Source organism: Hyla sarda, chromosome 8 (assembly GCF_029499605.1).
Source record: "Hyla sarda isolate aHylSar1 chromosome 8, aHylSar1.hap1, whole genome shotgun sequence".
Classification (NCBI taxonomy): domain Eukaryota; kingdom Metazoa; phylum Chordata; class Amphibia; order Anura; family Hylidae; genus Hyla; species Hyla sarda.
In genome coordinates this window covers 69475348-69488138 of record NC_079196.1, presented here as the reverse complement: position 1 = coordinate 69488138, position 12791 = coordinate 69475348, and the positions used below count along the sequence as shown (strand labels likewise).

General features: G+C 39.1%; 1 protein-coding gene across 1 annotated transcript in view; it reads right to left on the bottom strand.

Annotated features, from left to right (window-relative positions):
* The window catches only part of COL6A1 (collagen type VI alpha 1 chain), a 61614-nt gene that overhangs the window by 26144 nt on the left and 22679 nt on the right, over positions 1 to 12791 (bottom strand). The window contains exons 8-18 of the mRNA XM_056536524.1: positions 12704 to 12748; positions 12568 to 12621; positions 8663 to 8707; positions 8538 to 8564; positions 8092 to 8118; positions 6113 to 6157; positions 5557 to 5610; positions 3400 to 3462; positions 3118 to 3180; positions 1536 to 1589; positions 1420 to 1455 (exon numbers count right to left, since the gene is read on the bottom strand). Of these exons, the coding sequence (XP_056392499.1) occupies positions 1420 to 1455; positions 1536 to 1589; positions 3118 to 3180; positions 3400 to 3462; positions 5557 to 5610; positions 6113 to 6157; positions 8092 to 8118; positions 8538 to 8564; positions 8663 to 8707; positions 12568 to 12621; positions 12704 to 12748 (513 nt within the window). The remainder of the gene's footprint in view (positions 1 to 1419; positions 1456 to 1535; positions 1590 to 3117; positions 3181 to 3399; positions 3463 to 5556; positions 5611 to 6112; positions 6158 to 8091; positions 8119 to 8537; positions 8565 to 8662; positions 8708 to 12567; positions 12622 to 12703; positions 12749 to 12791) is intronic.

Here is a 12791-nt window from a genome sequence, read left to right as displayed (position 1 = left end):
AAAGCTGGTGGGCATGGCCTAATGTCTATGGTGTCTGCCATTTACTACAAAGTATTAATAGGCATTACTACATATTACTAGACATAGGTTGTTAAAACAGCAGCCTATTTAACAAAAATTTGTGTGGCAGAAGTTGTGTCTCTTTGCATTTTTTGAAAACCCAAACAATGGACACCGAAACACATGTAGTAGAATAAGTGACACGTGTGAAACGGCATAGGGGTAACAATACATAATGAAGATAAATTTAAAAGGAGCAACACCAATCAGACTAAAAACTCACTGCTAAGAGTTTCCACAACACAATAAAAGGAACAGTATAAGGCTAGTTCATATTAAATTGCACATAGGTATCCATCACATTGTAAACCAACTGTATAAGGGCATAAAGTGCAAATATAAGCAGCACATATACAAATGGAAATACATATTCAAGTGGAAAATCCAGGAAAGGAGACACCCTGAGCATACAAAATGCACATAGAATGCCACATGTGGGAATATCTAAGACAGGATCCTCAGGGTAAGACCAGGTTATCCCCGGTATGTACTTATCTCTGGATCCTCAAGGCAAGATCCTATATAATCTGAAGTGGTCCCATATGCAACATGCCAAAGAAATGTGACCAAACTCCTTACACGTATACAACAAGCCCCTGAAGAAGCACACTCTGTGTGAAACGGCATAGGGGTAACTCGTTGTGTACGGGTAAGGAGTTTGGTCACACTTCTTTGGCATGCTGAATATAGGACGACTTCAGATTACATAGAATCTTGCCTTGAGGATCCAGATCTTGAGGATCGTATTCTACTACATTTTTTTTGGTGTCCAATGTTAGGGTTTTTCTTTGGTATTGTAACTAAGCCCAATATTTTTGTTATTTCTTTCCAGTTTTTGAAAGATTGTGTTAAAGGGGTATTTTATTGCAGCAAATAAATGTTTCTCAGTATAATGTAGGTTACGTTTACACTACGAAACATGCACCGTCACTATTGACAGCAATGCCGTCCGCATATATGTCCACCGAATGGTTAAATTTGTGAATGTGAATTTTCATGGCAGAAAAGTGTGCACATTGCAGCAGAATCCCATTGAACAAAATGGAAGGCTGCTGCACCAAAATATTTTCAATTTAAAATTTCAAAATTCCATAGTGTGAATGAAGCCTAATGTTATAAAATATTCTGTACTTTCTTGATCACTGCTGCTGTCATTTAATAAAAAACTTAAAAATGTTTATCAAGTGGAAGAAACTCGGTCTTGGCCATGGTTATAGTGTAGAGTTCCAGACCATAACCAAGCATCAGTAAAATACTAAATATGTGATAGGTAACTACAGCATCTAGCACTACAATATACCCAAAAAAATACTGTCTCTGATCTACTTAATATTACTCAGTAGATTTATGGTATCTCACCCGTTCACCTGGAGGCCCATCAGGTCCAGCATCACCCTGTAGAGACCAAGTAAAAGTTAAACTATAGATCTAGTAGGGATTTCTTTATGTATGATCACATTATTTTGGTTACTTACCTCATCACCAGATTCACCTTTTTCACCAGGTGCGCCATTTGCTCCAGGATCTCCCTGTAAGATAAATGATCAGAATAAACAAGTACATTCCAAAGAAGTAGGTAATAAGGGCTCACTATCGGCATGTTCCACTAAAGGGAGCTCTGTTGGTCAGTCCATTGAAAGAATGGGAGTTGAGCAGACTAAAAAAAAACTAATGTCTAGTCTGTTTTTTTCCACTTAACTTCTCTAAAATAGTCAACACCCAAGGGACCCCATTCAAATCAATGGAATCTGTCGTGCTCCAGCGGTGTCAGATGTACTCTGACCTGTTAGCCTAAGTAATGTACACAATACATTTTGAAAATAAAATTAAAAAGTTAACTTTGAGTTTTCACTTTGTTAATAGGATTGCATGTTTTACACTAGCAAAGTTTTAATATAAAAAATGAACAGCATATCAAAAACTTTAGCTTAAGAGTAGTCAGTACTATGGATTTACCACAGGAGACTGTAAATATTTGGGTTTAGGATAGATTGGATGTGTCCGTCAATGAAACAACCTTCAATTAATAGTTCTAAAATTGTCTACAATGTATAAACTTACGTACTATAAATAGTCACAAAATCTTAAATGACTATCCCATTGGGTTATAATCAAAAATTTATGAAAGGTTCATTTATTTTTTATCATGTCAGGTGAAAATGATTTACTGTGCTATATGGTAGGTTTGAGGAAATAATGTAAATAGTTTTATGTCTTTTGCATTAAAAAAAATAACTGTACTTCAATCACCATGGGTGCATAGGCATCATGACATCATATGAATTGCAGATGACATCATATTTATATTGACTGAAAGCTTGTGAGATGTTTTCAAATGTTTCATCTTTCAAGAGGACAATGGAGACTTTATTAGTGGACGAAAAATGGTTCATATGGCATTAGAAATTCGGTTAAACTAGACACATATCATGTCAAGTCAACATGAGAGTCAAACGTTTTTAACAAAAACTAGGTATCGTTTTTGGAAAGGGAAACTATCATCAGTGTATCATCATTATAATTAGTGTCAGCCGTAATAACCTGTTGGTACAGGCAGGTAGTGCGGCTGACACTAATTATAATGATACTTAAGTACCCCCGATCCATGGTCTCGTTCCACCATTATCTTCTGTAATCCAGCGGCTGGCTTGGTGCACAAGCAGAGCTAAAGGAGCACGCTCCCCCAGGCCTGCTCATAGTGGGACCTAGCAGAGAAGCAGCAGCAGTGACGTCAGTGTGGTCGTGCCATGCACCAAGCCGGCCCCCTGGTAAAAGAAGATAACAGATGAACGGGACCACGGATTGGGCGTAAGTAAGTTTTGTTATAATCAGTATCACCTGCACTACCTGTACCAACAGGTTAGTGAGTATGACTCTGATGACAGATTTCCTTCAAACCATTTAACTTACTTTTCTAATGCATTTTTTATCATAAATAAACTCCAATGTCGACACATCTTGCTGTCCACTATACTAGCAGCAAATAAGTCATTGCACATCTATCTATATGTTTAACCTTAATTTAATATTACAGTCCAAGATCATTCGAAATCTTACCTTGTCCCCTATAATACCAGCATTACCCGGTTTTCCTGCAGTGCCAGGCCGTCCAGGTTCACCCTAGAGAGATAAATTAAAGAGATAAACAAGAAAGATACCTTAAGCATTATGTGAATAGTATATGTGACATTTTATTTGACTGATTAGTGATGTGATCATTGCAAGTATTGTGTTGGGTTATTACGCATGATGTGTTGTGTTCTTTTTGCCCTCTCATTGCTTAAAAAAACATTAATTAATAAATAAATCACCCTTTACCAGAACAATAAATAGACTTACCTTTCCTCCTTTTGCTCCGTATGAGCCAGGGTCTCCTTTGGGCCCAGGAGGTCCAGATTCTCCCTATGATGAGAACACACAGATATTCATTTTACAAACTTAAGTTCCTTTAACTGGCCATATACATAAAACTTAGATAGATAGAGCCGGAAGAAGCCGCCGGTGAAACACTGTGTTGCTCTCTCTTGTGGAATGCTCCAGCTTGCTGCTACCCCACTGTATCTTCCCTTCAATGAAAGATTCCCTGCAGACATCTGTGAGCGCCACTCTATCTCATTTTTGCATTATACATAAAACGTATGTTTACCCAACAGCTGCCACTCACTATCCCCAAAACTCATGCATGCTGTACTCATGCACATGTCCTCAATAAGAGAGGGAAGAAAGCCCTTGAAAAACTACTCTGACAGCAGCTTATTTCTCTAAGAAAAAAAAGGGAGCATACAGCTACCTGATTCATTACACATTATCTGGTTAGTCAATCCCTATAAAATCAGTAGGTTTGGCCTACATTTCTAAGTATCAATTAATTTTCAATGATCTAATGTGTATGGCCAAGGAATGCTTAGTATCCACAGTGTTAGTGCTTACTTTATCAAATGGAAAAATGATGTCTAATAGAGTGTTTGGCATAACAAATAAACCTGATGGGTATTGTAGGTCTTGATAGTCTATGAAGTATATATATATATATATATATATATATATATATATATACACTGCTCAAAAAAAAAAAGAAACACTAAGATAACACATCCTAGATCTGAATGAATGAACTAATCGTATGAAATACATTCATCTTTACATAGTTGATTGTGCTGACAACAAAATCACACAAAAATGATCAATAGAAATCAAATTTATCAACCCATGGAGGTCTGGATATGGAGTCACACTCAAAATCAAAGTGGGAAACCACACTACAGGTTGATCCAACTTTGATGTAATGTCCTTAAAACAAGTCAAAATGAGGCTCAGTAGTGTGTGTGGCCTCCACAAGCCTGTATGACCTCCCTACAATTCCTGGGCATGCTCCTGATGAGGTGGCGGATGGTCTCCTGAGGGATGTCCTCCCAGACCTGGACTAAAGCATCCGCCAACTCCTGGACAGTGTGTGGTGCAACGTGGCAACACACTGCTGACACACTCCAGCCACATGAGGTCTAGCATTGTCTTGCATTTGAAGGAACCCAGGGCCAACCGCACCAGCATATGGTCTCACAAGGGGTCTAAAGATATAATCTCAGTACCTAATGGCAGTCAGGCTACCTCTTGCAAGCACATGGAGGGCTGTGCGGCCCACCGCCAAACTGGTCATGCTGGAGGATGTTGCAGGCAGCAGAACGTTCTCCACGGCGTCTCCAGACTTTGTCATGTCTGTCACATGTGCTCAGTGTGAACCTGCTTTCATCTGTGAAGAGCACAGAGCACCAGTGGCGAATTTGCCAATCTTGGTGTTCTCTGACAAATGCCAAACATCCTGCACGGTGTTGGGCTGTAAGCACAACCCCCACCTGTGGATGTCGGGCCCTCATACCACCCTCATGGAGTCTGTTTCTGACTGTTTGAGTGGACACATGCACATTTGTGGCCTGCTGAAGGTCATTTTGCAGGGCTCTGGCAGTGCTCCTCCTGCTCATCCTCGCACAAAGGCGGAGGTAGCGGTCCTGCTGCTGGGTTATTGCCCTCCTACGGCCTCCTCCGCGTCTCCTGATGTATTGGCCTTTTTCCTGGTAGCACCTCCATGCTCTGGACACTACGCTGACAGTTTAAGTGTTCCCTTTCTTTTTTTGCGCAATATATATATATATATATATATATATATATACATATATATATATATATTTATATATATATATATATATGTGTGTGTGTGTGTGTGTGTGTGTGTGTTTATTCATTGATGAGTATTCTCCTACTGCCTGACAATAACCAAACAGCTACATAAATTCTCTTAAGAAGAAGTTCTGACTCTTTAGATTGGCTGCTGGCTATATACTTATGCAATTCTATCAAGGACTCAACAGGATAATAACTAGAGGAGTGCATACTGATAACTTAAAAATGGGAAAAATATGGGTTCTCACACCATACATACTAAGAGTAATAAGCTTTAGCAAGAGGGAGATTAAACAGTTGCACATTTTTTGTATTTACCTCAAAACCAGGTGATCCTTTGCAACCAGGGAATCCATGCTCTCCATCATCTCCCTATTAGAAATAAAGATATGTCAAATATGTTCCAAAACAAATAATTTGGAGAAGATTTCGAACAAAAAGATTTGCTAACATAAAGTGCAAAAGATAATTTACTACAGAAAGATAATGGGGGAGATTTATCAAAACCTGTATAGAGGCAGAGTGGTGCTGTTGCCCATAGCAACCAATCAGATTGCTTCTTTCATTTTTCTCAGGTCTCTTTAGAAATGAAAGAAGCAATCTGGTTGCTATGGGCAACTGCACCACTCTTCCTCTGCACAGTTTTTGATAAATCTCCCCCAATGTGCTCCAGTTTACCCAGGAAAGATCTGTCAAAAAGAAATAAATAGTTGTTTTCCAACTATTACTATTCCAGCTAATATTAATCTACCTTGTAGTTGTTACCAATGTAAAACCACTGTAAACATTCTACACCAAGTAAATTATTGATGGGGACAGAAATAGAGCTTTTACTTGTAAGTCCTTGTATGTCATATAAATAATTACATCTTACCTTTTGTCCATCAATTCCATCAATTCCTTTTTTGCCCTTTTCACCCTGTAAATAAAAAAATAAGAAATAAGCACAAATACATTTGAGCACATGTAAAAGTACAGGAAATACAGGTGGAATGAGTAAGGTTCTTAAAGGGGTACTCCGCTGCTAGACTTCTTATCCCCTACGCAAAGAATAGGGGATACGATGTCTTATCGCGGAGGTCCCGTTTCTGGGGCCCCCCGCAATCTCTTGCAGCACCTGGCATTCTAAACAAAAGCCAGGTTCCTTTGGCAGAGGTTGCGAGGTCATGACCACACCCCCTTGTGACATCACATCACACCTCCCCCATTAATGTGTATGCTGGAGCCCTGGCGTTCCCCTTTATAGGGAATTTCTGACTTAGAAAACCTATTTTGAAATACCCTGTTAGGGATAGGGACTTCTGAGTAAAAATCGAATAAACTCTCATTTTAGGCTTCCACCAAATGGCAAGAATGGAGAACAGCTTCAGTGAGTGTCCGGCTCTGGAGTCTGTCCAAGCATTAAATGGAAACCTATTGATATTAATGGACACTATGTCAGTCTTAATTTCCCCTGTGGCACTGTAGGCAATTGCTATCCCTTTCAGATTGCTCACCACTGGGGATCCAGCATTAAGCCAATTGATGATTTAAAAATTCTTCTAAAAAAAGGTATTGTCCATAGCACCCATACAGGAGAAAAGTTTTTCTTTGCGGAATACATTGAGACCGGCCAACTCGCTAATGTGTATGGAGGCCTTCTAACACTTTCCTAAAAGATAATGTTGAGGGAGAGAAGGGTCAGGCATGCTGGATCTAAACTGCCCAGCTATTGTTCTCAGGAAGATAAGCCACCACAAGAGTGTCTGGAAGCGGCTTATCTCCCCTCTCCCCTTTTACAACACAACTTTTAGCCACGTCGAACATTTATGTGCATGACGGGATCAGAAGAGAATACTTTTAGTCAAATAAATGTTTGGCCAGCAGCTGTTAAAGGTGTATTGGTACAAAGGCTTTTTTGTTATAAATGTAATATGCAGACTATACTTAAGTTATTGCATCATAGCTGGAAACTACAATAGGCAGCTGTTCTGAAGACTATAAATGCAGTTCTAAAATTGTTGATGAATATATAGAGGTATTGGCTAAAGTTCCCAGACCTACAATATTGGAGATTACTGGGCAGTGTCTTTGGGCTGGAAAAAAAATCATATGCTATACTATGGTTTTCATGAGGAGGTAATATGTGTCACCATAAATGGAGTAACAATAACGAAAAGAAAAGGACACGGGACTGTAATCACCATCTAAGGATTCTTTATTGAGTAGCAAAGTCACAGGCGAGCATCAGGGGGAGGCAGGGGCTCCGAGCCCCTGCCTCCGCCTGATGCTCGCCTGTGACTTCGCCAAAAAATAAAGAATCCTTGGATGGTGAGTGCAGTCCCATGTCCTTTTCTTTTCGTTACTGGTTATGCTCTGTTTGGACTTTGCACCGCTGCTACTAATTTATACTCAGGATCGCCTTGTCCGACCCCTGACATATGCCTGCATATCCTAGTCTAGCAAGTGCCGGGCCTCCAGTCTCTTCCAGTTTTCATAAATGAAGTAACTTCATCTCTCCAAGTAAGCAGCGAGAGTAAAAGACTGATCTAATTACTGTTTACAGATATCACAATAATTATGGTGTAGAAGGAATGAGAAAGCACCAAGCCAATTATAGGAAGCACATATGGAAGATAATGAAAAATATGTTCCTGATCATACTGTAAATTAATATGAAGTTTTTAAATTAGACAGTTTTGGACTTTATTCATAGTTCTGTCAGCATCTGTCAAAAGCCTCTTTGTGGGCCAGATGGACCATGGTAAGTCACTGGTGTCCACAGAGTGACTCTATTGTCCAGAGTATGACAGATCCAGCAGAGTATTGTGGCTTCTACTTATGAGCTGACAGTAAAAAATGTCAAATACTCACCTTTGCCCCCTTTGCTCCTCTGCCACCCTGTAATAGAAAAGCAGAGTGTTGTAGCAAAACAGATTACATGGTAAAAGAGTATAGCCAGTCAATTATTAAGTCACTAAGGTGGCCTCCCCAATTCTAATTTTACAACTGCCCATGGTTCTCACCAATACATGGACACAAATACCATAGAGGCAGTCCATGGGGCTGATTTGGTGTCCCTGTAGAGAAGGGACCCATTTTAGGTTGGCCTTATCCCAAGAGTAATAGGGGATGAGAACCTGCACAGGGACATTATCTTCACAGTGTTATCAAAAAATGGAAGTGGAAAATATGCTTTATCATGAAAAAGCAGGTGGAGATGTCAAGCATATTCTGATAGAGGCTTAACTTTATCTTTGCTATAGGGCACCTATGTTACTGTCTCTTTTCAGGTCTCCCATCATTTTATTTATCATTACCTTTTCTCCTTTTCCTCCTTGGTCACCCTAATATAGAAAAAAGAGAAAACAATTAAAGATCAAGGACAGTGTGAACATCAAGCAGGTCAGTGATGATATGTGACATGTAAATCTCATCAACCTACCTTCATTCCCTGGTATCCTACAGGTCCAATGTCACCGGGACGACCCTGCAAAAGTTAGACATTATTAGAAATGAACACATGGAAAACTGCAAGACAGAGTGCCAGAAAATGTATCTTATATTGAAAACTGAGCAACTGGTAAGTCAATTTTCATAAGTGGATCTTAAATATGTCATGTATGCCTCATATATCTAATAATTAAAGCGTATATTGTGTAAAAATAGAATTCCAGTGATAATTATACTTAACTGTTCTCTAAAACAATCCTGCTGTAAAAATGTGCAGTAACCCGTTTCAATGGTCCCATAAGGCCGATTAAATAACCATGTGTGGGCAAATGCTCCTGTGTCTCTGAGGTCATGTGATCATCTAAGGCCAATGAGCTGAAGTATAACTTAATACTGAAATTTGAGATTAATCTTAATTCATGGTTGGACAATTTAATGTTTCCAATTGTTAACAGAGGCAATTTACACAAACCAGAAACAGAAAGGAAATCTGATGAACATTTTACAAGATAGAAAGTTTACAAGAAGTGAAAAGCGCTTTCTCGTAAACCACTGGCCGACTGCCAAGATAAAAAGTTCTAGGAATAAATAGGAGGCATGATATAATGTCGTAGTGATTCTTAAGAGCAGTGTCCCGTCACACTGAGTATACAGTGCAAGCAAGTATGAGTATAAGTGAAATATGTATGTGTATAAGTATATGTATATATGTATAAGTCACGTGAAACAGACAGTCAGCCATTTAGGTCTAGTTAAATATTTAATGGATGGGTGTGTCTTTCTACTAGACATGCCTTATACTAATCTAAAAGGTAAATCCAACCATGGAAGAAATGAAATGATCATATTCATAAGGGAAAAAAAATTTGAAATTTTTTTGGGGAAATGCTGATTCATTCATAGGAACCATGACAAACCCAAGACTGTTGACTTTCAAAATATTAAGCAAGTTTCCTAGGAGAAGCCATGCCTCATTGCATTTAGTTCTACATTTTCCATTCTTTAACTTTTAGGCTGTCTGAAGATGTGTAAATGCACTAATGCCAGCATAATACATGCTTGGAGGAAGGCATCAGTACCTAAAAAATTGTGGCTGATCTAGCCAATGAGGAAATTGTTGGATATTACTTGGATGCCATTATTTAGTTATTCTGTTAAATCATGTTTTTAAGTAAGAAGCATAATGGCTAAACAAGACTAATATATAGAAAAGCAGCAGAGTTGTGTTCAGCAATTATTTGTATACTACCAGGTTCTTGCTACAGGTGAAACATTGGTGGGGATTTATCAAAACCTCTGTAGAGTGTGGTGCAGTTTCCAATAGCAACCAATCAGATTGCTGATCAATCTCCCCATTGACCCAGATTTAGCAATCTTCCCTTTGCCCACAGAAACCAATCAAATCCCAGCTTTCATTTTACCATTTTACTCATTAAGAAAGCTGAACTGTGATTGGTTGTCATGGGGAAAAAAAATCACATTCTTGGTTTCATGAAAAAATCTGGGCATTTGTTTTTGGCTTTAACTAAGTGTGTACTATTTTCTATGAAGTGTTGAAGTGTACCTTTGCATATAGTTTTAATATCAGAAACAACACACCCTAAACAGATTATGAGTTCTCGTAATGTCAAAGTGAGAGGCTAAGCTTACTATACATTGACAGTGTAAATCCCTATAAAGTAGGTTAGTGGTTAGCATAAGTTATAAAATGTTACACTAACTTTCAGTCTGCAATCTCCATTCCTGATATAGAGTTTGCAACCTGCTCCTAGTTTCACACTTTTTTCACAAGTTTGCATCTTCCCTGTACTATCACCCACATACAAGTGTCGCCTTATTCCTGTACTAATTTCCCCTTCTATAGCTTATGAGTGAACGTATTTCCCTTGTGCTGACAGACATGTATGCTGAAAACTGTGCTGCCACTCTAAATGTCTGTGCGTTCCTGTCTCACTGAACACTGATGGAAATTTGGTGCTTCTCATCCTCTCTACTCTCTGATCTGCCAGTACAATGCCTCCTCTTCCTGCTAATATTTCCAATCAAAAAAAAAGAGAGAGCAGAATAGAGAGGGCCCACACAGCCAGAAGCTGTTGTGCTTTCAGGCCCTTAGTAGATTCAGCTTGGGTGAACTCTACAAAATTTTAGAAAGGTAGAAAGTATTAATGAAGACTGTTTAGAAAGTTAATGTGTTTGCAGCCTTTACTCTAGTGCAATAGTATTAACACGTAAGCAAATGTTGTCAAATGTAAAAGACAAAATAAGGCTATGTTCACACGGCAGAATGTCCGTACGGAATTCTGCACAAATATTCTGCATGGGCAACATGCTGCTGCAACAGAGTCCCATGTATTTCATTGGCATTTTGCAGAATTTCCACAGCAGCAACATCTGAATCCTAATTCTGGCATCCATAAAAACGTTGAACCTGTTCAATGTTTCTGCAGATTCCGCTCGGGAATGCATTCCGTCTATGAGACAGTGCATTTCCGATCGGTCCTAGAACATGCCAGAGATGCCCACTCGCTCCATCAGTGGAATGTCCACCAAGAAATTTTATGTGCAGACATTTCTCTGTGGGAACATAGCCTAATACTGAATTCCTCTACTTTTTTTTTTCACTGTGCACCATAACCTGAAGTAAAGTTTAACAAACATATATAAGTGCAGAGAACTGTGAGAACCATAACTTGTAGTTTTCCTAAGTCAAGAGTTGAGTATAAAAGCACACTATAGTAACAAAAAAATTAATAAATATATATATATATATATATATATATATATATATATATATATATATATATATATATAAAAGTTTGGGATGAATAAGTCTACTTATTTTTTTTAGATAAAATAAAGCCATATTTAACTGATTTTATCTGAGGTGTTCAATAATTAATAGGTGCATCTTATTTACTAGTTTACACCTCTCAGGTTACATCTTTAGTTTTTTTTAGCTGTTCAAGAGCTAGTGATGTAGACTAGCTGTTATAATGTCTTCCATACACAGCAAAAACACAGATGAGATTATGATGTTCCCCTTTGTTTGTAAAGTACACCTGTAGTAGCAGATTCCACATGAAGGACTTTATTAAAGGAAAACTGTCAAATATTTGCTCATGCACTATTTATACTGATGGATAGTGCAGGAGACGCTGATTCCAATGAGCCCTACCTTGCCCGGATCCGCCCGGCCGTGCGCCCGCAATTGTAGTTTTAATCTATGTGGAAATCTTGTTATAACTGGTACGGTCGAAGCTTCTGCAGCTAACTGGCACTGACATCAGTGCCGCTTATGAATATTCATCCCCTCTCCCTCCAGTTCTCCCTCTCTTCCGGAGGGAAGGGGGATGAATATTCATAAGCGGTGCTGACGTCAGTGCCAGTTAAGCGCAGAAGCCCCGCCCGTGCCAGTTATTTCCACATAGAATAAAAATACAATTGCGGGTGAAAGACCGGGCGGATCCGGGCATGGTAGGGCTCGTTGGAATCAGCGTCATGCCGCACTATCCATCAGTTTCTGTGGATAGTGCGAGAGCAAATATCTGACAGTTTTCCTTTAAGCAGTACTGAGCACTGTACACAGTGATTGAAGCAATGGTTAGTGGTTAGAGATATAAGACTTAAACAAGCTTTCACAATGTCCCTCTGTGCTTCAGTATCTCTCTAGCCACTCCTCATCCCCTCTCCATAGAGTTCTATGGGCAGCATGTCACCTGATCTCACAGTAACTGACACTCTCATTTCTCAAGACATTATTTTTAACAGTTTTTAGAATGAATGATGAGGCGTGTTTGTGAGGGGGGAGGGGGTGTCGTTAGCCAAAGAAGTGGAGAAAGAGGCCTTTTTCTCTCTCCCTCTGATGTAAAGAAATTATTTAGGACAAGATTTACTTACAGAGTCTCCTGGAGGTCCACGATCTCCTGGAAGTCCAGTTCTACCGGTTTCTCCCTACGGTAACACGAAAACCGTTAAAAGTTAGAAAAATGTTACTATGTTTTAAATATTGTACTCACCTTGTAATACCACTGACCTCATAACCAGGGGGACCAGGGGAACCTATCTCTCCACGAGCAGGCTAAGGAAAAACAAGGACAAATTAGTCAAGGCATTTAGAATTA